The sequence below is a fragment of the Salarias fasciatus genome, chromosome 5, assembly GCF_902148845.1.
Source record: "Salarias fasciatus chromosome 5, fSalaFa1.1, whole genome shotgun sequence".
Taxonomy (NCBI): domain Eukaryota; kingdom Metazoa; phylum Chordata; class Actinopteri; order Blenniiformes; family Blenniidae; genus Salarias; species Salarias fasciatus.
The window spans coordinates 7,018,512-7,045,550 of NC_043749.1; the positions used below are offsets into that span (position 1 = coordinate 7,018,512).

The 27,039-nt window shown below is 47.1% G+C and overlaps 2 protein-coding genes across 3 annotated transcripts; one reads left to right on the forward strand and one right to left on the reverse strand.

Moving 5' to 3' along the window:
* Positions 1-831: 831 nt before the first annotated feature.
* trpc4apa (transient receptor potential cation channel, subfamily C, member 4 associated protein a) lies at positions 832-13,097 on the forward strand. The gene is made up of 18 exons (XM_030090681.1): positions 832-981; positions 3,338-3,466; positions 3,552-3,668; positions 3,800-3,857; positions 3,956-4,011; positions 4,111-4,239; positions 4,631-4,832; positions 4,929-5,114; positions 5,200-5,342; positions 5,429-5,560; positions 5,642-5,700; positions 5,791-5,976; positions 6,884-6,974; positions 7,087-7,227; positions 7,313-7,424; positions 8,889-9,001; positions 9,112-9,318; positions 10,667-13,097. The coding sequence occupies exons 1-18, from the start codon at positions 856-858 to the stop codon at positions 10,802-10,804; spliced, it is 2,325 nt and encodes a 774-aa protein (XP_029946541.1). The 5' UTR covers positions 832-855; the 3' UTR covers positions 10,805-13,097.
* Positions 13,098-13,169: 72 nt separating this feature from the next.
* Positions 13,170-26,175, reverse strand: myh7ba (myosin, heavy chain 7B, cardiac muscle, beta a). Of its 2 annotated transcripts, XM_030090679.1 has the most exons (42): positions 26,031-26,175; positions 25,474-25,577; positions 25,238-25,381; positions 25,005-25,161; positions 24,890-24,917; positions 24,530-24,647; positions 23,725-23,817; positions 23,582-23,645; positions 23,393-23,491; positions 23,208-23,311; positions 22,960-23,098; positions 22,752-22,870; positions 22,320-22,469; positions 21,939-22,109; positions 21,686-21,865; positions 21,468-21,600; positions 21,310-21,386; positions 20,946-21,033; positions 20,743-20,860; positions 20,542-20,665; positions 19,859-19,995; positions 18,410-18,665; positions 18,088-18,330; positions 17,796-17,972; positions 17,532-17,677; positions 17,350-17,440; positions 16,884-17,273; positions 16,682-16,808; positions 16,472-16,590; positions 16,184-16,380; positions 15,914-16,097; positions 15,617-15,782; positions 15,385-15,509; positions 15,184-15,299; positions 14,910-15,102; positions 14,611-14,814; positions 14,399-14,524; positions 14,123-14,293; positions 13,929-14,033; positions 13,747-13,842; positions 13,515-13,649; positions 13,170-13,275 (listed from the first exon to the last, which is right to left on the reverse strand). In XM_030090679.1, exons 1-42 carry the CDS (start codon positions 26,125-26,127, stop codon positions 13,264-13,266), a joined length of 5,823 nt encoding a protein of 1,940 aa, XP_029946539.1. In that variant the 5' UTR covers positions 26,128-26,175; the 3' UTR covers positions 13,170-13,263. The 2 variants fall into 2 exon arrangements, with proteins under 2 accessions (XP_029946539.1, XP_029946540.1); XM_030090680.1 differs by lacking the exon at positions 13,170-13,275 and having other exon boundaries at positions 13,484-13,649; positions 24,551-24,647.
* Positions 26,176-27,039: the final 864 nt, after the last annotated feature.

Consider the following 27,039-nt stretch of genomic DNA (forward strand, 5'->3'; position numbering starts at 1 on the left):
TGTGTTTGGGAGGAAATTGTGACGTAAAAGAAACAAGTGGAGAGCAAAACTGTAACACACTTAATTTTCCAAGTGAATGTATTTCAAATGTGATGGAGACTAGAATTATAAATCAGGAAACAATTGAGACGATCAATGACTATTTTGAGGTAAAGCATAAAGAATTTGAATAATTTTTCTTTTTTCCAACAGTTTACAATTTAAGGTCACAAATTAACCCCAAAACAGAGAGGACAGACAGCCACACACACTTCCATTCACAGCTAGGGGGGATCTATTCCCCAGTTCACCTCACAGGTGGGAGGAAACCTTTACACCTGAGGAACATGCAAACTCCATACTGAAATGCCTGGCTTGCTATTTGAACCCATATTCTTTCTGTAGGTCAAAAGTGCTAACCACCACCAAGCACTCTTTAATAATAGAATATAAATAAAATAAAAACATGAAGAACCCCGGCAAACAAACAAACCATTGTTTGGTGTGAGACAATGCAGTGTCGTTGAAACCTTCCTAAAACCTGTATTTTTCCCTTTCACTTGAATATTTCAATCAATTTATAACCTTTAATGAATATTTATACTGCATTTAGTGTACGTGTGATTGGAATTTAATAAAACATGAAGGCTTTGCAGTAAATGATGTAAAGCACGTGTGCACCGACACAAAGGACCGTTTACTGTATTTGTTTTTGAGATTATAGTTTAAATAAAAAAAAAAACAGGTAGAACCACAGAGGCGTGTGCATGTTTGAGGAGTTTGTTCCTCTGCCAGCAGATGCCGCTTAATTACCTCCAATAATTCGTGAAAGCCTTTCACTTCCTGCCGAGCGGCTCAGTTCAGGAAGGAGAAATAATGGCGACGCTTCTGGGGTCCGACTCCCCCTGTACAGGAGCCAGACGGACACTTTGCACCGGCAATATCGTCACCAAATTCACCACCAGTAAAATTACTGGCAAGGGATTCAGCCGAGGCACACAGGTGAGAGAAATGCCCGTTTGCTTTGGGCGTTTCGCGGCTGCTGGCGTGGAGCGACGAGGCCGGGGACTCGCGCTCGGAAGCCAGCCTGAAAACGGAGACGCTGTCGCGGAGAGTCAGCTGGAGATGGAGTCGCTCCTCTCGGCTCGGTCTTCACGGCTAGCTGAAACATCAGAAGCGCGGATGTTACACTTGGATTGGGGCGATTTGTTGCGGGCGACATTTTTTACTGACACGCAGAATAAGGTTGTCATATGAGAAAGTGTTGAGAGGAGAGCTCCGCTGCCACTGGCTCTTTTGTTGTTAGCGCCTCGTTAGCTTAGCATTAAAGGCCAAGTTTAAACGCGATTTCGAAACGCCACACAACTGAAAGCAATTACACTTTAATTATTACTACTTGTAACGGAGGTGTATTACTTGCGTGATTTAACTTTTGAAACGCTAAAAACCCACGGTTGGAACATTAAGAGCAGAATCTTTTGCTAACTGTGGCTAAGTGCTAGCTAAGCCAGCTGAACGGCTCAGGTGATTACGTAACCTCACCGGAGCCACAATAACCATCGTTTCCATAAATGGAGCCCACACAACAGCTGTCCCAGCAACTTCACCTCAACGCGGCTGGTTTCCAATAAAACGAGCTAATTTTTCTTACACGACATTCCTAACTTTTGAACAGCACTTCGGTCGGGGTTGATAAGGATAGTTTGCGTCCTGTGTTATGTCTGCAGTCCTCCTGCACGTCCTCATACTTTCACACTGACTTCAGTCCACATCTCTGTTTACTGAGAGGCTTTAGTCCCAGTCTGTACTTCCAATGAATGATAGATCTGCATGTGCCCAGGGCTTATCTGTCCAGTTTTTGTTTATTATCAGTCTTAACGTGCTTTTCAGCTGTAATTTAAACCTTATCTGATTTCACTGTGAAGCGGTGCCACCCAATAGAAACGCATCGACACAGCAAAAGCTATCTGCATAATACCACAATAAAAGGCCCGTCTGGATTGAAGTTGCACCAACTTGATTCTGTGCAGTGATCACAATAACTGCAGCCGATTGCAGTTTACTGCTGGTGAGGACAGGGTGCATGGTGCACAGGTAACCAGTCCATCACTGGGCAAACAGAGACAGACAACAAAACACTTGGGGAAAATGTAGGGTCACCAGCTAAACACACATATGTTTTCAGACCCTGGGTAGAAACCCATGTACACACCAGGAAAACATGCAAACTCTCCATAGTAAGACTTGGACCTTCTCGCTGTAGTGCAAGAGCGCTAACCACTGCTCCACCATGCACCCAAGCGTAAATAAAGTATATAAATATTAACATTTTACATGTAAATCGAAGATAAAATACATTTCTAGTGTGTCCTTGCAGATGTGGGCCATTCATGTTTTCTGGAACTGTACAAAGGTGACACAATTTTATAAAAAATTGGCTTTAGGATCTGAAATTCCAAACACCTTCCATGTATTACACCTGTAAAGAATTGTCCTCAAGTTAATGAAGTCTTGGATTTCTCTCACATGGTTCATGTTGTGTGCTGTTGTCTTCATCCCATCTCCCTCGAAACCTGCTGTTATGTGCCTTAATGGCTCAAAGGTGTGTGTGAGACACCAGCAGTTTATCTTCAAAGCACTGGTGGTCCAGTCAGTGTGGCCGATGGGTTGCGTCTTGTTGATGAAAGTTTTTAGTTGTCTACAAACACTCGCAGAGGAGCAGGCCTTCGACTGCAGTTGTTAGTTCTCACAGAGCCGATAGTACGAACATTTGCAAACATCTAGGGCCTCTGAGGTGTTTTCAAGATTTTTTCAAAAAACATTTTGTCTGTGCTGCCATCCAGGTGATTTGTAGGATTTAGTTTATTAGTGTCCACCTGTTTGAAGAATAAAAGAAAAGGTTTCTGCTTTAGAGGGACTTGGATGACGTTTGGCTTTGTAGTGTATTTACATGATTAATCTCAGTACATTGCGGTGATGAAAGCAGACTGATTGGTTCGTGCTTTCTGAAGTCAAGAGAGTGAAGGCAAGAGAATGCAGCACACACATGTTGGCATCCAGTCTGCTGCAGGCTGAGATTTCAGATGTGAAGTCTTCACAATATGTTTATAATCGCCAGCTGTGTGCAAAGCAGGCAAAGCCACGCTGAAGTGATTAAAAAGGAAACTTTCCAGTTTGCTTTCAGTTTCTCTTCTCTTTAATACTCCACCATTTAAGGAGAAGCGCTCTGTCTTTTTCCTGCCTTTGACATTATGTTTAATATACCTTACACATGGAGGAATTCTTTTTCAGACTTCATCCCCCCCACCCCCTCTTGTGTACTGCACTGTTCAGAGTTGCCTATGTTTCTGCGTTGTAGCTTCCCGGAGGCCTTCTCCAGGAGAGAGATAAGCGCGCCAAGTGGCATGGCATCCCCACTCTGCTGCAGAAGCTCTTCGAGAGCAGCCATCCCAACAGCGATCTCTCTCAAGCACACAGCTTTCTCAAGGTAAGCATCCATCGGCCGTCCGCCCAGACCAGCTGATGGTGATTACATGTGAACACTGGTCTTTTTATTTTTTTATTTTTTTCAGGTATTATCATCCCAGCTGTCCATGGAGGCCATGTCCTTTGTCACGGAGGACAGGAAGACCGCTCAGGAATCCACCTTCCCCAACACGTACACCTTTGACCTCTTCGGTGGAGTCGATGTAAGTCTGACATGCCTGATGCTCTCCTGTGATTGGACTACGAGACATCAGGGAGGCGTGTGACCTTTGAAGAACCACTTGTCTGCTCCCGCATTGATGGCTCACGTTGTAATTGTTCTGTTCTATTGCAGCTGCTAGTGGAGATCCTGATGAGACCCACGCTAACTATGCAGAAGAAAAAACCTAAAAGTAAGACTGACTCCCCCCTTTCGCATGGTCTTCGATTTAATTTGAGCTCCACCCAAATGAGACGGGTCAACCTAACTTCTGTGGTTCTGTTTCAACAGTGAATGATGACCTGGTCAAAGACTGCCTTAGTGTTCTTTACAACTGCTGTATATGTGTAAGTATCTGTAATGAGCCACATTGTTCATTCAGTTTGTTCATGGTGTGTTGATTAGTCAGTCTCATTCAAGTGAACATCCGTTTTTGCCCTTTGTAGACGGAGGGGGTCACAAAGAGCCTGGCAGCGAGGGATGACTTTGTTCTGTTTCTCTTCACCCTGATGACAAACAAAAAGACCTTCCTGCAGACCGCAACCCTCATCGAAGATATTCTGGGAGTAAAAAAGGTCAGAGTTGAACTTGGCTTAACTCCTCAGCATGTGAACAATGTTTGTTTGGTGAAAAACAATTTTAATAACATGTGATCCTAAGAAGAGGACCAAATTAGTATTTTTTTTTAAATGAGATATACTCTTAGTTACCATTGTGCAGGGAAGTGTATTTGTAAACCCAGTATGTGTTTTACTGAGAGACTGCGTGTCTGATGCTGCAGGTTCTTAGTTTTCTGAATGCGTCAGAATCAGAAACACTTTATTGCCCGGTATCATAAAAAATAACTTTTTACAGGTCATTTTATTGGTTTGAGGTGCAAAAACACAAAGTCAACAGAAAATCTAACTGCATAGCAGCTCTGAGTTTTGAATGGTTGAGAACTGTGTGTCTGTCTGAATTCTTCAGGAAATGATCCATTTAGAAGGCATCCCCAACCTGTCGGGCCTGGTCCAAAGCTTCGACCAGCAGCAGCTGGCCAACTTCTGCCGCATCCTGTCCGTCACCATCTCAGAACCCGACGTGGGAAATGACGACAAGCACACACTGCTGGCTAAGAACGCCCAGCAGAAACGCAACGCCAGCCCCTCCCGGGCAGAGGTCAACCAGGGTATGATGTCCCCGTCGGAGACGGGCAGCAGAGTGAATGCTGTGTGTCGGCAGAGCGACGTGTGTTTACCTGGACTGGCTTGATCTTGACTCGCAGTGACTCTGCTGAACATCCCCGGCTTCATCGAGCGGCTGTGCAAGCTGGCCACCAGGAAGGTGTCTGAAGCCACCGGGGCGAACTTCCTGCAGGAGCTGGAGGACTGGTACACGTGGCTGGACAACGCCCTGGTGCTGGACGCCCTCATGCAGATGGCGACTGAGGAGGCCGAGCAGAGCAGCACAGGTGTGGCCCGCCTCGATGCCGCGGCGTGTCTGTTCAGCCCCGTGAGCTTCGGTTGAGACGTTCGTGTTTCGCGTTCTTCTTTCAGAGTCGTCCGATGAAAGCTCCCTGTCCACCAGCCCTCTGAGGCATCGGCTGCCTCAGTCCATGAAGATTGTCCACGAGATCATGTATAAAGTTGAAGTGCTGTATGTGCTCTGTGTCCTTCTCATGGGACGACAGAGGAATCAGGTACTGAGCCAGATGTTTTGGAGTGTCTGTTATAGTGGAGCTGGGGTTTTTCCCCCCTTTGTTGACCTTTTGTTCTATTCCTTCAGGTTCACAAGATGTTGGCTGAGTTTCGTCTCATCCCAGGACTCAACAACCTCTTTGACAAGCTGATCTGGAGGAAGTACACCGCTTCAAACCACGTGGTGCACGGCCAGAACGAGAACTGTGACTGCAGTCCGGTATGAATGTCTTCATCCTGTAGTTTGTGTAAAAACTGTCTCAGGGTGAACAAACCGTTTAAAGTTACTCTCTTGCTGCAGGAAATATCCTTCAAAATCCAGTTTCTGCGATTGCTCCAGAGTTTCAGTGATCACCACGAGTAAGTAGCCTCTTATTTCAGTTACTTTTAGTTTGGCGTCACCCTTTATATTTGTGCTGTAGGTTTTCAACTGTGCCGTCTGTCCCTCAGGAACAAGTATCTCCTGCTCAACAGCCAGGAGCTCAACGAGCTGAGTGCCATATCCATGAAGGCGAACATCCCTGAGGTGGAAGCTCTCGTCAACACAGACAGAAGCTTAGTGTGTGACGGCAAGAAGGGCCTCCTCACGCGCCTCCTCACCGTCATGAAGAGAGAGCCTCCAGACTCGTCGTTCAGGTGAGCATCACCAAGGCCGGCGATAAGGATTTTATTATGAACTGTCAGACGCCTCTGAGAGAGTCTGACCTCCTTGTTCTGGGGCGTCATAACTTTACAAGGGCAGACGTGCTCCGTGCAGCTCTTCTCCTGGGTGACGATGCCTGCTGGCCTCTTTCAGAGCAGTTTGATGCTTCATCGGCAACAAATGGAGGAAGCTTAATTCTGTCAGTGAGACATGCAGTGTGACAGAGACGGACTGCTTTCATTCCCATTGGACCTCACCGTCACTCATCCGTCCCCTTTTCTTTTACACTGACGGATGTTTGATCAGCACAACCTCCCTGATTCCGTTGATCTGGGTGTTTTAGTTTTCTCTCATCGTGGGGATCTGGGTGCTTTAATGGGTGTTGTCGTTATAGTCGGTGTTCAGTTGTTCTTTTTGAAAACAGCAGTTACACCACATTAATCTTTTCCACCTGTCCAGACTGACTTTAAACTCGGCATCATGGATGTTGAGCTCTTTGGAGACTTTCTGTGGCTTTAGCTAAATAACAGTTGTACCCCGCTTTACCCACATGCACCCTGAAGGTCAATACGAAATCTGACCCCTACCTGCAATAACCCCCGTGAAATCTGCGAAAACTTTAAATAAGGTATTAGATTGAGACCCATCACTTGATTTAAAAACTGTCTTTGCATTGTGTTATTTTATTTTTTTTGATTTTTTAGTCTTTGGGGAACCTGTAAAACAGCATCTTAACAGTTATAAGCCACATTAATCACAATCGGACTGAAACCATCATCATAACTCTCCTGTCTGGCTGAGTGATGTTATGTACTTTGGAGCCACTTTTCTCCAGGCGATCGCTCTGTTGCTCTCACTTTTTCTCTCTTTTGCTGATTCTCTCTGTTTTGTGTTTGATAGATTCTGGCAGGCGAGGGCGGTGGAGAGTTTTCTCAGAGGAGCCACGTCCTATGCAGACCAAATGTTCCTCCTGAAGAGAGGATTACTTGAGGTAAGCCTGCAGACAGAGGATTTTTTTTTTTTTTTTGATAAATATATATATATGATCATTTCTCCCCCCTAGCTGACACCTGGGTGATTTTTCTGCTTTCATCGCTCCACAGCACATCTTGTTCTGCATCATCGACAGTGGCTGCACGTCTCGAGACGTCCTTCAGAGCTACTTCGATCTCCTCGGAGAGCTGATGAAGTTCAACATCGATGCCTTCAAACGGTTCAACAAATACGTCAACACTCCTGAAAAGGTAGAATTTGAAGCTATGTTGTGTCGTGTGATTCCTGCTCATTGTTTTCAAAGTGGGGTTCATGGTGTGTGTGTGTGTGTTTCAGTTCCAGACCTTCCTGACGCAGATCAACAGCTCCCTGGTGGACTCCAACATGCTGGTGCGCTGCATCGTGCTGTCGCTGGACCGCTTTGAAAGCCAGACCGAAGACGTCAAAGGTGAGCTTGTTAAAGGGCGTATGAAGGAACCGTTTCTGAAATCCTTACTTGTTCTTATTGGTTATTTAAAAAAAAAAAAAAAAAAAAAGGACAACATATAATTCACATGTTTAAATATACCAAAAACATGTTTGTGTTTTCTTTTTTTTTTTTTGTTTTTCATTTTGCCTCATTCCAATTAGGGCTGCACGATTAACCGACACCTCATCGAAATTGAGGTTTTAACTGCTGCGGTAACCGAACCGCACAGGGCTGAGGTTTTTCGAGGCATTTGAGTGACAGACCTATCCAGCAATCAAAACGTTCGAGTCTCGCGTTCCGGGCCACCGGCCAATCAGAAATGACAACAGGAAGCAAGTATGTATGCACTGCACCACTGCAGCTAACTAGCGTCAGGTTGCTAACAACAAACCCTGCGTGTGTGCTTTGCGGTGTCGTGAGGAGCAAAAAGTTTTCAGTGCGACTCGTTCACGGTGTGAAAATGGCTGAGATGACAACAGAAGAGGGAGCGGAGCAGCTGGTATTAAAAATAAATTGTAGTTCAGTTGTTTGGACTTACTGTGGGTTTGAAAAAAAACGACGTGGAGCCAAATGTAGATTGTGTCGCCGTGCAGTAGCCAGATCCAGAGGAAACGCGTCTAATTTGTACCAACACCTGAAGACTCGCCGCTACACGTTACAGAAACGTCGACAAGTCGTAGGTTATTCTCTCTCTCACCCGATCACCCGACAGCTCCAGCCTTCATCCAGCATGTGGACGCGATCATCTTTCTCCATGAAAACCTGAAGCTGCAGTCCAAGAATGTGAGGGAAGATGACCCAGAGTAGGATTACTAAACTGATTGTGATCTAAGAATATTGCAGCAATAAGGATTCTTTTTTTTTACCCTTTATCTGTAGAGGCTGGTGAGTTCTTTTATTTATTTATTTATTTATTTATTTGCGAGTTGAAGTTGGTTTCACAGTGGTGCCTATTTGCGGTTCTGGTTTTTAATTTCTACTATGCAAGCAAGACCAGTATTGAATTACAATTTCGACAGCATTGGGTTTTTATTATTTTGTTATTTCATTAAAACAACGCACTCTTTTTTTTTTTTTTTTTTTTTTCAAACATGATGGGGACACGCATGGTGGCGTCTAGGCTGTTGCTGCCTGAAACTTTGTCAATTTAGTTTACATTAGGTTATTTTATGTGTCAACTTGAGCAAGACCATGTAAAAGTAACAAGAATTTTTTTCGACCATAATTTTAGCTGTTTTCTGCATTTGAAAGAATAAAATGTGAAAATCGCAAATCGAATTGCAATCGCATTATTGGTCAGAAAAATTCACAATTAGGTTTTTTGTCAAAATCGTGCAGCCCTGATTCCAATGTGGATAAACTCCACCGATTCTGTTCATATGTGAAATAAGTTCTGCTTTTGGAAGCCTTCTCTTCTCAGTCTGCGTGTTTTCTTCCCCTCAGTGGTGGAGGTGCTCTCCGAGTGCTGCTTGCTGTCCTACATGGCCCGAGTGGAGAACAGGCTGTCGTTCCTCTTCCGCCTGATCAACATCATTAACGTGCAGACGCTCACGCAGGTCTGCCTTCATTTTCGCTTTCACGTTTTCTGAAGATTGGTTGTGTTTTTTTTTCTTGCAAAAAAATGCTGCAACTTTCCTTTGTGTGTTTGTGTGCGTGTGTCCTGCAGGAGAACGTGAGCTGTCTAAACACCAGCCTGGTGATCCTGATGCTGGCCAGACGAAAGGCCAAGCTGCCCTTCTATCTGAACGCCCTGCGGGAGAAGGAGTACGCCGAGAAGTACCCGGGCTGCCTGCTCAACAACTTCCACAACCTCCTGCGCTTCTGGCAGCGCCACTACCTCAACAAGGACAAAGACAGCACCTGCCTGGAGAATGTGAGCGCCTCCCACTCACTGCCTTGATTCCAAATGTCAGGAAGTGAGGATTCCCAATCACAGCAGAGCCTTACAACACAGTCATTCTGAGGCACTTTATAGACGCAAAACCCAACAATTCCACCAGAGACTGGCTTCACGAGCCGACTCCTTCCCAACAGGAAGAAACAGTCTTTGATTATTTGGAGCGTGGAGACGCTTTCCCACAGATAGATACGGCAGTTATTTGAATCTTATCTGAGGTCAAGCGCAGCCAGAAAAAGACATAACAAAACCGTGCAGTGTACAGTGATAGACACACACACACACACAATTTCACCTTATGCAGACTTCTGTTTCATTTCTTCACTCTGAACAGAATGCTTTTCTTCTGTTAAATCTAGTGTCCAACACACAGTGTGTAGGAGTTGATACCCAGCTGATGAACACATGTACAGCTGGAAAGCCTGATCGACCCCCCCCCCCCAATTGAGGGACTGAGCCCATTCCAGCTAAAATTAGCGAGACTCATCACCCACATAAAGAAGTGACCAAAGACATATGAGTGTTAATGTCGCCTCTGTCTGCAGGATGTGGAAACAAGCAGCTCTTTGTCAGCTCCAGTCGGTGCTGCTTCGCTAGTTCCTGCTTGTCTTACTGCCCCCAAGTGGCAGAAAGTGTCAGTCACAGCTGCTAACTTCAGAAGCTTTTTACACAGTCATAACCGCTCTATTATTATTCATCACGCGAGGCTGAATGCTGGGATGTGAACGCATTTATTGTGTCAGTCACATTTCTGCCACCCCGTTAACGTACGCTCAGTGGACGGACTGAAAGAAACCGGCTTAACCTCGGAGCTGAAAGTCTCCCCGACAGCCTCCGGCACCAGGCGAACATGAGAACGTTGCAGTTGTACTGGTCCACATTATATGATACTGGAGTACCTGATAAAGAGGCTGTGCGGCGGACAGAAATAACAGTTGGGCTCCGAACGCCACATGAAATGACTCGTTCGGGATCACAGCCCCGCTTGGCTGATTTATCTGTGATTCGTCCCGCTCCGTCCTTGACATCAGAGAAGGCTAAATGACCAGGATTTATTTTTGCTCTAAACCAGACGCGGAGGGACATATATGGCCCGTCTGCCTTCTTTATGACCCACCAAATCATTCACAAAGTATTGATGATCGGAAAAAGCTCCAGTAACCGCATTTGAACCCGGCAACATATAAGTATTGGAAAACTGATTGATTGTTTCCATTGGGTTAGTTGCTCTGGCTGTTGTTTATTGGTAGGTAAACTGTGGCCGTGTGGCCGACCCGGTGAGGTTTGCTCGTCCTGCTCTAAATGCTGCCTCTCCTCCCGCCAGAGCTCCTGCATCCCGTTCAGCTACTGGAAGGAGACGGTGTCGGTGCTGCTGGGCTCGGACAGGACTTCTCTGTGTGCCATAGCCAGCTACATCGACGAGCCCTTCATGGACCTTGACAAGGACCTGCTGGAGGATTGACCTGCGGCGTGCGTGCACTGGATGCACCGTGCGCGGGTCGGGGCCGGCGGACACAGGAAGCCGCGGGCGACTCCAGCGAGCTGAGCCGCTCTGACGGCGTCGACGGCACAAAGACTCGCCCGTCTGCCGTCTGGACTTCACACGAACTCCGTCATCGCCACGGCGAGCAGACCGGGCTGCCGTCCTCCAGTAGTTCATCGGCCTCCTCTTGAAAGCAGGGGGACTCGTACTCCCACCACAGATTGGCCACATGGAACTACAGACAATTAAAGGACCTTTGAAACGGCGCCTGCATTGGTTGTTTGCTTTAGGTGAAATTCAGATAGAGCCTTTTATATAACCTATACAAGATTCTATGAAAAATGTGTATGATTCAACAAACTATATGGTAGAAAGAGCAGATTCTTTTCACGTGGACTCGGTTGGGAAGCCACCAGACGAGCCTGGACTCACCGGCCTTGCTTCCCGCACTACCTTCACGCTCTGCGGCTCCACCGGCTGACCTTCGGTGGGGACGAACTGGTTTCACGGGCGTCTTCCCCCACGGAGCCTCTAAACTGTCTGTGGCTCGGTAATTTTAATAGGTGGCTATCGTTGATTGGTGCTTTCTGGCTCTACTCGACACATTTTAGGTAGCTTGAGGGCCGGCTGACGTGTTCACATATCACAGAGTTCCTCTCACCTAAAAGAAAAGACAAAAAAAACAAACTGTTCTGTTGTGGCTTCTGAAGCTTCACCCAGGGACTCGTCTTTCGTTCTATAAATTGTATCTGTTGATTTTTTTTCTTTCCTTTTTGGTTTGGTTGAAAAAAAAATAATGGCTTTTAGATGTGGACAGACTGTAGAATGGAACCTTGCACACGTTTGTTTTTATTGTTCATGAAATTGCTACACATCTGTTCACCACAAACATCTTCATTGTGTAACCCCGTGTTGTGAGAGACGCTTCGGGAAGAGATTAAACTATGCAGGTTTTAGTGTCAGGATAAGACCTTTTTGTTTCACCCCACACAGAATTTGTTTGACGTTGAATCAGCCAAATATCTGCGACCTTCTTTTTTTAGCATTTCTCAAAAACACCTTCCAAGTACAAGCTGAGAATGACAATCCCTCCGGTTGCACGGCACAGGAGGTTCGGGTTGAGGAGAAACTGGGAGCGCGGCCCGGGCGTCGGCTGAACGGACGACGCGGCGTCTTACTTTGAACAGTTGGAGAAGTACAATAGATTCAGCTACCTCATACTTTGATCCCGACGCGGAGCAGATGGAAACCTCTGCCAGTGACAAGTGTACAGATTTGGTCCCAGCATGTCACCGCTCATCACGCCATCATGTGAATGTATAACGGGCATTTCTGGCATGAGATACTTGCGCGAAGCCGCCTTGGGATGCAAACAAACTCGTCTTTCTTTCTCTTCTTCTTTTTTCCTTACACTTTTGAAGCCTTTTCTTTGCTTTAAAGCCGATTAACTCGACGTTTCCTAGCTTTCATTCAGCATGTCTTAACTCTCTTTCGATGCGCGTGAACACACTCTGAAACTCGTTCATCTTCTGTGCTTTGCCGTGAACGTTGGCGCGAGTACGCTCGACAAGTGCTTCTCTTCTGACTTCTCCGCTTCACTGATGGAAAATGTTCCCAGACGGTCCGTCGGCGGAGTCTCGACGCGGGACGCAGGCCGCGTCCTCCAGTACTGATTGTGCGCCGACGCGTCCGGGATGGAGTTCGGCGAGGCCGTCGCTATGAAGAGCACGAATGTTGTGAGCTCCTCAAAGTAAATCTCTGAACCCCGACTTCTGTAGCTTTGTGATCTGAGTTTCCGAGAGAGCGATCTCCTCAAGACGCACAAGAGAACCGCTTCTCCACGGTTATGTGGCGTGACGCTCCTAGTAGGCCTTAGAATTCATTCATTAGTTTGTATAGAACATTGTCGAATATTATCCTCTTGGCCAAGAACATGCTGCAGAATATTACACACTCTTTGATTTTGGATCCCTGTTCTTTTGAATTTAACTGTAGATCTTTTGCGATGTTTAGCATGGTGAGGACATTATTAGACACATTTTTAAGCTTGTCCTTCTTTCTTTCGTTTGATCAGATGTGATTGTATCTCACCTCACTGGGACTTGCTAACGGTGGACGACATGGTGTAAATTCTCCAAGTTATTCTAAGAAACACCCTTTTATTTGTTTTTTTTTATTTTTACCTTCATCAGCGCTGGTATTGAATTTTGTTTTCCTTATTTAACAGCTGTTTGTCAAAATAATACTATAATAAATTCTTCTTTAGACTGTCCTTGTTGGATATATCTTCATCACCTTGTTCACATGAAGAGGGCGGATAGAAAAAACAATAGTGCAAGCCATGTTTAGAGGTCAATGAGTCTTTATTTAGGCGGGCGGCCACAGTCATGCACAGCTGTTGCAGCTGGTGGACGGTGATGCCTTTCTTCCTCGCCACATCACTCAGCGAGCTGAAATGCACAAGACAGGAGGGATGTTTATTAGCAACAACACACACAGTGTGGAGAGTTCCTCATGACCACACGAGAGATCACATGAGACAGCTATGCCAGTTCATCTTTAACAGAGGATTACGCCCACTCTCGGCTAAATTTAGGCCCCGCTATGAAGCCCGGCGGGCTAATTTTAAGAAATTCTTCCAAAGGTCACACGGTTTAGTTCAAACCGCTCCGCGGACCCGTGTACTGACCTTGCCGCCTTGGTCGCGCGTGCGGACGCGGAGCTTGTTGACCTGCGACTCGGCCATGTCGGCTCGCTCCTCGGCGTCGTCCAGCTCGTGCTGGAGCTTCCTGTACTTGGACAGGTTGGTGTTGGCTTGCTCCTCCTGCAGATGAAATAGAAAGTTGACACAGTTTTATACACAAGTCGTTTGAGTTCCATGAATCCTCATTTCTTCTGTTTTCACGCGTCGGCGGCCTCACCGCTTCGTCGGCCTGCCTCTTGTAGCTCTTCACTTTGGCCTGCAGCTTGTCGATGAGGTCCTGCAGGCGCGCCAGGTTCTTCTTGTCTTCCTCAGCCTGCACCGACAACAAGGTGACTTAACTTTCCCCACTTAAAAACTGAGATCTCCATCTTTCTCCGCGCACGCAGAGCGGCGGGTCACCTGGTAGGAGAGCTCTTTGATTCTCCTCTCGTACTTGCGGACTCCCTTCTGGTACTCTTGGCTCTTCTTCTGCTCAGATTCCAGCTCATTTTCTAATTCTTTGACCTAACAAGCAAAGCACAAGGGAACCGGTCAGCTGATTGCCGCCGTCTTGAATTCCGGCTGTGTGAAGCTTTGTTTGAGGCGGGACTCACTCTGGCCTCCAGCTTCTGGACTTGCTTTTTGCCGCCCTTGAGGGCGATCTGCTCAGCCTCGTCCAGGCGCATCTGGAGGTCCTTCACGGTCTGCTCCATGTTCTTCTTCATCCTCTCCAGATGTGCACTTGTGTCTTGTTCCTTCTTCAGCTCCTCTGCCATCATGGCCGCCTGCGAGAACATCAGGTAAAGTGAGTACATGGCTTTTGACTCGGGTCAGTCCGACAGTATCTATGAAGTCCTCCCGAGGTCTGGGTAGCTGGTTGAGGATCTCACATCAGTGATGGCCTTCTTGGCCTTCTCCTCTGCGTTGCGGCACTCCTGCACAGCGTCGTCCACCTCATTGGACAGTATTGTCAGGTCGTTCTCAAGTTTCTTCTTTTGGTTGATCAGCCCAGTGTTCTGGAAAACAACCGATACAACTTTCAGTAGAGTTGTTAAGATAGCTAATACAAAGCGTAAAATTTGTCTTGACTTCATCCGTCTACCTGAGAGTGCAGCAGGTTGACCCTTTCTGTGGCCTCCAGCAGCTCGTGCTCGGCCAGCTTGCGCGAGCGATCGTTCTGCTCCAGCAGAGCCCTGAGCTCCTCCACCTCGGACGACAGCAGGTTGTTCCTGCGCTCCGTCACCGCCATCTGCTCCTTCAGCTCCTCGTTTCGGTGGATTGTGTCGTCCAGCTCCATCTGAATGTCCTGGAGTCACAGATCAATCCGTTTGAGTCGTTTTCATCGACCTGATGCGTTTGAAAACCAGGAGAGCTTGCTCGCTAACCGAGGCGCGGGTTCACCTTTATCTGGACCTGAAGGTTTCTCAGGAGTTTCTGCGACTCGGCCGCCTGCCTGTTGGCGTGGTTAAGCTGCACCTCCATCTCATTCAGGTCGCCCTCCATTTTCTTCCGCAGGCGCACCGCCTCGCTGCGAGACTTGGCCTCTGCGTCTAAGGTGGCCTGCATGGAGTCCAGGGTCCTCTGGTGGTTTCGGCTGCGAAGGTCGGAAAATAATTAACAAAACAATAATCATGTTTCGAATGATCATGGTAAATTAATTATTGAGAAAGCTCACCGAAGGTTGTCAATTTCCTCGTCCTTCTCGGCCAGTTTTCTGTCGACGTCAGCCTTGATCTGGTTTAGCTCCAGCTGGATTCTGAGAGTTTTACTCTCTTCATGCTCCAGAGTGCCCTAAGAAAAGAAAACACGACACTTAAGACTTGAGAAGATCAACCCTCAGACAGGAAGATGGGAGCTTTCTCAACAAACTGCTTACTTCAGCTTCCTCCAGGGCAGCTTGAATCTCGCTCTTCTCAATCTCCAAACCTTTCTTCATCTTCTCCAGCTCGTGGATGGTCTTTGAACCCTGACTGATCTGATCTGAAAGATCGGCAATTTCCTCTGGAAGAGAAAACAGGAAGGAGATCATTTTACTATTCACAAAGTGGAAAACGAGCGATACCTCCGAATAAAACCCTCGGACTGGACGTCAGTGTGTTCAGATTTACCTTGGAGGTTCTTGTTCTCCCTCTTGATGGTTTCCAGATGATCTAAACTCTCTTCGTAAGAGTTCTTCAGTTTGAAGAGCTCCGTGCTCAATCCGCGGGACTCCTTCTGGGAGGCTTCCAGCTCTGACTGGCACTCCTCATACTTTTGCTTCCACTCAGCCAGGACCTAGAAAAAAAAGAAAAAACATTATTCTGAAGGTAGGAAAAAAATAAAACTTGGATGAATTCCAAGAGTTTCAAATTCTTTCAAATTTAGTTTCACTTCTATGTGTGTGAACTCCCTCCTCATGCCCACACCTTGTCAAAGTTGCGTTGCTTTTTGTCCAGAGCAGCGGCCGCGGCATTAGAGCGCTCCAGATCGATGACCAGGTCCTCGATCTCTGTCTGGAGCCGATGTTTAGTCTTCTCCAGAGAGGAGCACTTGGCATTGGAGGCCTCAACAGACTCCTCCGCCTCCTGCAGTCGAGTCACCAGCTTCTTCCTGATCAGAGGCAGGCAGGTTCAGAGATCTCACCTTGAAATCATTTAGCTTCATGATATCCTGTGAATTAAAGACATCTCACTCACTTGGCTTCCTCCAATTCCTCAGTCCTCTGGATGGCGTCAGTTTCATACTTGGTCCTCCACTGGGCCACCTCCGCGTTGGCCTTGGACAGAGCTCTTTGCAGCTCGGCCTTGGTCTCCAGCTCCTCCTCGTACTGCTCCCTCAGCAGGTCGCAGTCGTGTCGGGATGACTGCAGCGCGTGGGCAAGGGCGTTCTTGGACTGAACAGAGTCGGAGAGCGTTCAGTTTGATTATGAGCGTCTACTGGACCTGGTCAGATGCTGGAGTTATACGTGACAATAGTGAACTGACCTTGTTCTCCTCCTCCAGCTGCTTCTTGAGCTCCTCCACATTCTGGCTGAAGGAGTTCTTGAGGCGCTGCAGCTGCGACACCATGGCTTCCCGTTCCTCCAGCTTCCTGCCAAGCTCACCTACATGGGAACAGGGAGTCAGAGTGAGCGACTCCACACCAGCAGGTCACTGAAACTGTCTTTGTGAAAGTTAACAGTGAAGGTCCCGCACCGCTTTCAGCCTGAGCTCGGGCCCTCTGGGTGCTGGCGTCATTGAGCTGCCTCTGGAGCTCCTCCACTTTGGCCTTGGCTTCGTTCATCTGATCTTCATAATGACGACACATCTTCTCTGAAGAGGTCTGCAAACAAAAATGGACTTTTAGTCTTTTTAAAGCTCTGATTTTCTCCGTGTTTTTCTAATTCTTCCTACCAACCTTGGCTTTAGAGAGCTGCTCCACAGTGGAGGCCAGATCGTCCGCCTCCATCTTGGCCTCGCTCCTCTCCTTCTCCAGCTTCTGCTTGACCCGCTGCAGGCTGTCGATCTGCTCGCTCAGCTCGGCCACGCTGTCGGCGTGCTTCTTGCGCAGGGCGGCCGTGGTGGCCTCGTGGTGCAGCATGGCCTCCTCCAGGTCTCTGCGCAGCTTCAGGAAGTCCGTCTCTCTCTTCTTGTTGATCTCGATCTGGGCCGAGGTGGCTCCGCCGGCCTCCTCCAGACGCTCGCTCAGGTCCTCCAGCTCACGAGCCACGTCGCTCCTCTGCTTCTCCACTTTGGCCCTGCAGGCTCTGTCGGCTTCCAGCTCCTCCTCCAGCTCCTCTGTGCGAGCCTGCAGGAAAGCAGTATTCCGTTACTTCATGATGGATTCAGAGGTTTAAGTTACAAGATGTCAGATGGATCCTCACCTGCAGCTCTTTGATTTTCTTCTGCAGTTGATTGACCAGGGCTTGCTCGTCCTCAATCCTTGAGCTCATACAGTTTATGTCAAAGTCTTTCCTGTAGGAAAACATTCGGGAACCATCCTTTATGATTTGTTTCACAAAAACAACAAACAATGCACGGACTGTGACGGTGGGACGACTCTCACTTTTTCAGCTTCTCTTCAAGTTGCTGTTTGTCATTTTCCAGATCCATAACGGACTCCAGGGAGAGCTTCAGGTCTCCCTCCAGTTTCCGGCGGACCCGTTCCAGATCCATACGCAGCTTCTTCTCTTGCTCTAAAGACCCCTCCAGCTGATTTATCAGAGGAGGGATGAATGATGTGGTCAGCTACGTATCTTTTATTTCAAGCCTTGTACACTAAACCATGTGAAAGTGTATAATAGTCCCATCAGTTTGTTCTGAGACTCACGTCATCGACTTGTTGCTCCAGCTTGGCCTTGGCCTTGGTCAGAGTATTGACTTTGTCTTCCTCTGCCTGCAGGTCATCCAGAGTCTGCTGGTGAGCCTCCTGAAGAGCCTTTTTCTCTTTGGTCAGCTTCGCTATGGTTTCATCCAGGGCTGCCATCTCCTCAATCAGATTTTTCACCTGCAAGCAAGAAGGGGAAACAAGGTTTAGGACTCCAAAACTGGAAAAAACAAAGAAATGTCTTGAGACTATACTGTGGAAGGATATCATATCTCCTGTTTTCTGAATAACGCACCTTGTTCTCAGTGGCATGTTTCTCTTTTTCCACTTTGGCCAGTGTGATCTCCAGATCATCAATGTCTTTCTTCAGCTCGGCACACTCGTCCTCCAGTTTGCGCTTCTTCGCTAACACATTAGCGTTCATCTCCTCCTCGTCCTCCAGCCTCTCCATCAGCTCCTTGGCTTTAGCCTCCAGCTGGATCTTAGTTTTGATGAGCAGGTCACAGCGCTCCTCAGCATCGGCAAGATTGTCCTGCTCCTGTAGGAGAAACGGAGTGTGTGTTTGGTGCGCTCCGGCACGTCTACAGCGCCGCGTCGAGTCCAGGAGGACAACTTACTGCTTGCAGATGTAGCGAGAGGTCGTTTTTCTCCTGCGTCAGGCTGACCTGCCTCTCCTCCAGCTCCTTCCGCTTGACCTCGGACTTCTCCAGCGCCTCCTTCAGCTTGGTCATCTCCTCCTTGAGAGCTGCCAGCTCTTTCTCAGTGGCAGCGCTCTTCAGCAGAGGCTTGATTTTGAAGAAGAGCTTCATCCAGGGCCAGTGTTTGACGGCGTTGAAGGCCCGGATGTTCCACTGGATGATCATGAGAGCCTCGCTGCAAAGAAACAACAAAGCATTGAAGGAGTTAAGAAATGGCTAATAATAACTGATCACCAGTAGTTTCTGCTATCAGACATACATCTTATGGATTTTAATAATATCCAGTAATAATGGTGAAGTAGCACTGGGTTTGCATTTTAATGAATGAATTTCAGAGCGTGGATGTCAGGAAGACTCATCCCGGACTTCCCCGTTCATCTATTTTGTTTATTTTCTCCCTGGTGCCTGATTTTTGGCCCTGATCCCGCTGCTACCCGCTCCCTCGTATCTAATCATGCTCGTAGGGATGCCGCTTGAAATCATACACCTAATGCTGCTTTTGATGTTTCCCCACTGTGGCCAAACAGGGTTATCAGATTGATTTAGTCTGAGTAGGATGGCGTCTCGCAGCCCTAAATATGGACCCGCAGCAGATTGGTCAAGGACTTCCCGTCGCCGTTCAGAGGGGCCACCGAGTGAGGGTGGGGAAGGAGCTGATTGCATTTTTGACATGACTCCACGCTGGGCGCCTCTCGTAGGTGAGCGTTTGTGTTTATTTAGGAACTAAAGCCCTCTGTCCAACGGGCCGCCTTTAATCCTCTGTCACCCGCTACATATCCCATCAATGCACTCAGAAGTACAGGCGCCGTGGACAAAAGGGGCCAGGGGCCATCGGGCATCCAGGGAGGGGGGCCGGGGGCTGTATTTTTATTTTTAGGGAGGGCCCGAGCAGCTGCCACTTGACACATGTCGCCACCTGGCTCTAAGGACACCGTCCGCATTGTTTAATTTAGAGGGAGTGAAGGAGGAAAATGACCGGAGACCTGCGAGTGTCCTGTGTGTGTGTGTGTGTGTGTGTGTGTGTGGGTGCGTGTGTGTGTGTGTGTGTGTGGGGGGACCGGGGCCCTTATTACCAGGGCCACACACATGCAGAGTAACCATACAAGGGCAAGCACACGTCAAGCACACTGCCCTTGCATGCCCCACATATTTGAGTGAGGGAGTGAATGGTAAGGTGTAATGTATCACAGGCCGCCACGGGAAACCTCTTCAGAGCACCAACTGTTATCGTCCAACCTTAAAGTCAAATTCTTGTTCCTCAAAGTCGTCGGCTCAGGAACTGAGGTACACTCCCCCCCCCCCCCACCCCCACCCCCACCCCCCACCCCCATTCATTGTGAATAGCGTTTGGGGCGTCTTTTTTCTTACGTGCTCCTGGTCATACGGTACAGCTCCATCCTCATGAGTTTTCCTCGAGCCACCGCCTGCATCAGCGTCAGCAGTTTGGCCAAACGCTCGTCTCTCAGCTCCTCCAGCTGCCCCAGCAGGCCGGCTTTAAAAAACACCTGCCGCAAACAAAAGGGAGCAAATGGTCAATTTAGCTGCTGAGAAATATTGTTAAACACAAATTTAATTACAGAAAAAACTAATAGAGCCAGTTTTTAATTTAAACTAAATACAATTTAAAAAATTGCCACAACATTTAAAAATATAATTTACAAGTTCATTATATTTTTCATGCAGATAATTTCTTTATTCATATTCTCATTTCAAATAAAAAGCTAAATAAAAATGGACAATGATTCTTTTTCATTTTGGGATATGCCTGCAGTTTGTTTGCTTTGACTAAACTAAAGCAAAACTGCAAGTAAAAAATAAATACCAGCTGTTAAATACATGTACTTAAATCATTAAATATTTCTTAAATATATAAACTTTTTTAATATTTAAGAGCATTTTGTCATATTTGGCATTATTATTAAATTATAAGTATTTTATAAACTATTATAGAATTAAATCACTGAGTTATTTAATTGAATGTATTTATGTGCGTCACATACTAATTTCACAATGTGCGTAACTCTCTGCCAGCTGTGCTCAAATCGTCTCACCTTCGTGTGTCCGAATCTGTACTGATTGTGGTCGATGTCGAGCGACGACAACAACTTCTCCGCAGCCTTCCTGCTGTCCACGAACTTGTCATCGGGGATGGCATGTGGGTTCAGGATGCGGTAGCTGAACGGGTCAAACGGCGAGGATGAGTGTCGTGTGTTTCTGCCGGGACCCGAGCGGGATCAGCGCGTTCTCTTTACCGCTGTTTGAAGTCGGCGTAGATGATGCGGTTGGGGAAGCCCTTCCTGCAGATCCTGATGCCTTCCAGCACACCGTTGCAGCGCAGCTGGTGCAGCACCAGGAATGCGTCCATGATCCCTGCACAGAGTGGATTTCAAACATGAGCCGTGATCCCGCTCCGCTGCTGATCCTCTGCTGATATGAGGATTCTGCCGTGTGTTACCTGGAGTCTTGGTCTCGTTGGGGATGATGCAGCGGACAAAGTGCGGCTGCGTGCAGCGCAGGTTGGTCATCAGCTTATTCAGATTTTCCTGAATGAACAACAGAAAATGGTAATTACTGTCAAGACGTGCGTTACTGAACACAGTTCACTCAGCAGGATTTTGTGTCTCGTGAGGAATCTTCGACGTGAAGGAGAGAGGAGCCAGCACAGACTTAAAGTGATGTTCATGTGATCATTGCCCTAAACATCACTGCAAGTCTTAACTGCCTCCGTCCCAGCTGTCCAGCGACGTCCCACATCATCGAGAACACTCAAGAACATGCGTTCACCTGTAATGGCAGATTCTATTTGCTGATTCTCTCACCTTGTGGAGCTGAGACACCGTCTGAAAAGAGGCCGCCTTCTTCCTCTTCTCCTTACCTCCAGGTTTGGTTTCGGATGCTGTGAGGGAATCGGAGGAGACGTTAAATCTAAAAGTTATTTATTTTTACGGTCCGCTGTCTGGATCCTGCAGACTGTTACCTGAGTCTGAGCCAATGTAATTCTCGTACAGCGAGGCCAGCAGCTTGTTGGAGGACTTCTGGAAACAGGCCACCACCGTCTCATTCAGCGGATCCTTGTTTTTGTCCAACCAGCCAAAGATATTGTACGGTACCTGCCGAGGGATCACAACGATGAGATGAGGAGGGATTTTGGGAGAGACTTCCTGTGAGGTTGATAAGTTACCGAGAGGCACTCACCACTCCGGCGTAGTGCACCAGCTCAAAGTGAGCCTCGTACTTGCGCTTCTTGTCCGGCCGCGGTTTTTGGAAATTAGGCGATTTACCAATGTGATTATCATAAAGCTTGGCTTTGAAGCTGCTGTCTGTGGCTTTCGGGAACATGCACTCCTCTTCAAGGATGGACATGATGCCCAGCGGCTGTTGGAAAAGCTCTTCGTTAGAAACACTGACGACTCATTTTAGGATATTACAAGTACGGCGCTGTATTTACCTTCTCAATGAGATCGATACAGGCCTGAAGGTCCAGGCCGAAGTCAATGAAGGTCCATTCAATACCCTCCCTCTTGTACTCCTCCTGCTCCAGGATGAACATGTGGTGGTTGAAAAACTGTTGCAGCTTTTCGTTGGTGAAGTTGATGCACAGCTGCTCGAAGCTGTTGAGCTGCGATGAAAGAGAAACCAGGCGTTCAGAGAGCGGACAGCAGGAGAAATGAGGAAATAACGGGATGGAGACTCATCCTGAAGAGCCGCTGATGAAACAAAACACGAGCACATGATAAACTGTGCAACATGAGACGAGCTTTAAAAAAATTCACCTGGCATCTGAAGTGATTCTTCCGTAAAATAAAGGATTTTATGGTGAGAAACTTACCTCAAAGATCTCAAAGCCGGCGATGTCCAGGACTCCTATGAAGTACTGGCGAGGGAGGGAGGTGTACAGGGTCCGGTTGATTCGCCCCACGAGCCATTTGAACATGCGGTCATACGTGGCTTTGGCCAGAGCGCCGACGGCATAGTTAACCTTGAGCACCCAAGAGCAAACACACACACACACACAGACACACAAAAGGATACATCTGTCATTCACATACACAGCCTTGGTTACTTGGATACCAGATTCTAGTGTTTCTGGAGCGGCGAGTGCATTGATCGACTGAGGATTACTGTCAATATCCTTCCCGCATCGTCAGACTACCGGCTGCAGATTTTCTCATGTGATTTGAACATATTGAAAGATGTGCGATCGTTTTGAGGTCGGGAGACAACATTTCAAATAAACGAAGGCAACGCTGCATCTCCTCACCTGCTCGACGTTCTGTCCCTTCACCACGTACTCGTTCCCCACCTTCACCCTCGGGTGGAGCAGGCCCTTGATGAGGTCAGCTGAACTGACCCCCATCAGGTACGAGGCCTTGTCTGCACCTGTTCACCGAACAAAGAGAAGGAAGCTCAAGCTTGGCTTTACCTCTTGACTTATCAGTATTTATTTGCGGTCGTCGTGTTGCCCTTACTTTCGGTGCCGTCGGCCTCCGCCTGCTCCTCTCGCTGCTTCTGCTTGAATTTCATGTTGCCAAAGTGCATGATGGCTCCCACTATTTTGTAGCAGCCGTACTTCTCATCGGGTAGGAAGCCCAGGATGTCCATGGCATGCTGTGGAAATCGCCGAGACAAACAGCGTCACCCGGTGGCAGATGCACCCAGCTCTCGGTATCCTCTGCATCTTTCTGTTCGCGATGCGGAAACGACGGAAAGCGCTCACGTCAGTGGCCATCAGCTCCTGGCCGTCATCCAGGTTCTCCACTGTGGTGACGCCCTGAGAGCAGAAGTGGTAGTCGTACGGGTTGGAGGACACCAGGAGCATGTCTGGAAAAACAAATTCACAAATTCATGCCACAAGTTTTCAGAAACATCAGAAAAATCCCAGGCGGCAGCAGGAGGACCAACCTAAGAGCTCTGGTTTCTTCTGAGACATGATCTGGTAGTAGATGTGGTAGCTTCGCTCACCAGGCTGCTGAAATATCACCCTGGATTTTTCCAGAAGATCTGAGAGACGGAATGAGGAGCAGCAGCTTAGAGAGGAAACAAAGTGAGGAATGTATGCTTTTAAAATTCACCGTGCAGCCGGTTACTCACATATATCAATATCGGCCGAGGCCAGTTTGCCCGACGGTCCGAAATGGATCCGGATGAACTTTCCCTGCAGAGGAAGGATCAGAATGAGTCCGGGCATGAAACCTGTCAGGAGCTGTGGATCAGTAAACATTCCCTCTACTCACAAATCGGGATGAGTTGTCGTTCCTCAGCGTTTTGGCGTTACCAAACGCCTCCATGGCAGGGTTCGCCTCGATGATCTGATCCTCCAGAGTCCCCTGAAAAACCAAAGAGTCGTCAATCCCTTTCCAATCAAATACATTCCTGTAACTTCATGTAGATGCTGATTCAACTCACCCCTGTTTTTGTGACGGGATCTTGCTGCAAAAGTAGGTGAAAAGCAAGTGAGCGTCTCAGTAAATGCAGCATGTATGAATGAAGCTTTCAAAATCAAAGGGGGACAGCATGAAAACACCAACTGGAAAATTAGAAACTGGTTGTTAAAGCTGTGGTAAAAAGGAAAAAGGAACAAAAAACAGTGGCCATTGTGTTTTATATGATGAAGTGTGGTGAACTTCAGGGAGGAAAAGGAGAAAAGGAGGAAAAATGGGCATCAAACAACATAGAAAAGTCAAAAAAGTGAAAATCAAAGCAAGGGTAGGAAAAAGAAGGGGAAATGAACATTTTGAGCTATAAAAAGGACAAAGGGAGGGGAAGAGCCCAAAAAAAACAAAAAAAACAAAACAATTAAAAACCAAAAGCAGTGGAGTGGAGTGGCTGGACGACACATGAGGGTGAAGACATGAATGCAATCAGTTCTCACGTTCGCCATTTGGACAGTGGAGAAAATGTATGGACATGGTTTAAAGGGGAATACACTGAATGATTCCTGGGATCAAAAAAAAATGAGGGAGACAAAAAAAATATATAGCAGAAAAAACAAAACAAAAAAAAAAGCTTGAAAAGGAAGGAGGTGGGAAACAAAAATACGGGTTGCCACATCAGCCTTACTCCTTTTTTGCCAGCTGTGTCTCCGAGAGCTGCCACAATGGCAAAATACTGAATGACACGTTTCGTGTTGACAGTTTTGCCAGCACCGGATTCTCCGCTATAGGAGTGTGAAAAATAACAAAGTGTATATACAACAGACACAAGGAGAAACTGCACACAAAAAGTATGGCACAGATCACAAAAGGAAAAAAAAGAGGAAAAATTGGAATAAAAAAGATAAAAAGTGACAAGTCGTAAAGGTGTGTGTGGGGTGTCTACAGCTCATACAGTTACAAGGTGTGTGTTTATTTAATTTTTTGTGATTTACAAAAAATAAACTAATAATTTGAGGAAACTTACGTGATGAGCATGGACTGGTTCTCCCGGTCTGGAAGGAGCGTAATGAGCAAAAGGTGTTTATTCATGACAACTGTGCTAATACAGTCAAATAAAACGTGTGTGTGTGTGCACGTACTGCGCAGCATGTCATTGTAGGCGTTGTCTGCGATGGAGTAGATGTGCGGCGGCGCCTCGGAGCGGCGTTTGCCTTTGTAGGCAGCGACTACGGGAGCCGTGTAGACCGGCAGCCATTTGTACGGATTGACCGTCACACAGAAGAGCCCGGAGTAGGTCTGAGGACAGAAAGTCACAGGTCACACACACACACACACACTGTTCTGCAGGGTGGGCAGGAGACGAACCACTCACGTAGATCATCCAGGCAGAGTAGCGTCGGCGCAGGTTGTAGAGCACGGAGGCCTCGTTGAGGTGAGTCAGCATGGCCATGTCTTCGATCATGTCATACTTGGGAGGGTTCATCTGCTGGATGTCGCTGTCCTTCACCGTTATCGTCTGAAGAAACGCACACATGGGGGAATCACAGTCATACGGCGGAAGCGTTAAGAAGATGCGGCAACAGGTTCAACGGCGAGACGGACACTTACGTTCCCATCTTTGGTCTCAACGACGACTTTATCGCCGCTGAGCTCCTTGATCTCAATCTCGATGTACGCTTCTTTCTCATCGGGGATCCAGGCTCGCTTTTTACCTGACAAGTAAGCAATGAAATTTTTCTTTTATAATTAAAAATAAACAATAATTATTAGTAGTAGTACTGATGCATATAAATTAAATAATTACTGTACTTGTTACATTTCACACAAATCATCATGAACAAAACCACAGAAATGAATCAATTTGTTGGGCACCTTTGTTATTTGTTATAAAAAAAAATAAACATTATATCTAGTAAATTTGTGCTTATTTTACAAAACGTTTTATGATTTCCCAGACTTTTATAATTAATGTGACATAAACTGATGGATTTTATGCCATTTAAGAATTGTTACAAGTTCGAAAACTGCGCAAATAAAGAGAATATATAAACTACTTCAAAACTTAATAACTAATTTATCATGAGAATATCAGAATCATTTTGAAAAAAAATAAATAAAAATCAGTTCAACAAAGTTTGTTTGCAGTGCGTCCTTGTCAGGCCTACCGTCAAACGGGATGGTGTGCGCCGTCAGCAGCTCCAGCTCGGATTTGCGTAAATACTGAGCGGCGTCTCCAAAGTCCTTCATGTCGTAGCGCGACATGGTGGAAGCTCCTCACCGGCCCCGGAAAGCACCAGCACCAGGGACACAGACGACTTGAGGAATTCCCTTGGTAAGAAAACAAATCTTTGCGTTAGGCTCTGCAGTTTTTTATCAAACACTGAAAGCTTGTCTCCCAGTAATTCGGAGCAGTGGAAAAAGCTCGTGCGTAAAATGCGCATCCACTTCAAACCAAACGAGAGCTAAAGTGCCGAAATGTGCAGCTCGACACCCGGCACGTGCCAGCTTTAAGTAAACAGTATTACTTTACTGCTCAGAGAGAAATTCACACTTGTGGGACCACTTTACGCGGCCCGTGCACAAAATGCGCAAATGACCGACCCACCGAACTAAAGCGAAACAAACCATCCACTGACCTCAGGACGACCACAACGAAATAACAGCCTGCCGAGATGTGCCCTCCTTTATACTGTGCTCCTCAAGGTCACGGTCAGTGGACATTTGTCCCTCATTAGCATATGCCACCTCCTCCCACGCCCATTGGTGCAGCGCGCCTGTCTCAATTGACACAAAAGGAAAGCTACGTTTTTGTCATTGCGCTAAACTCCAGGCGGCTATTTTTGTATCCCAGTTATTTTATGCACTGTACACACTGCGAGGGAGTGGGAGCGAGAGCGGCATCCCAGTTGGGAGGAATTTTATTCTCCCAGTAGGTTTTGAAGGGCAATGCATCAGTACCACAGAAAAGTTCAAAGAAAACAACCTGAAGTAGATTTTCCATGTGGAATTATTGAATGACACACAGAATATCTTTAAAAATATTCTTCTAGACCTCTGTGAATTCATCATGTGGAGGTGTTTGACCTCTGGACTATGCCTAACTTTGGGGGGGGTTTGAGGCTGTGGCCTGCGAGCGGAGCCCCGCCGTCGCTGTGTTGTTATGTGCTTCCAGGG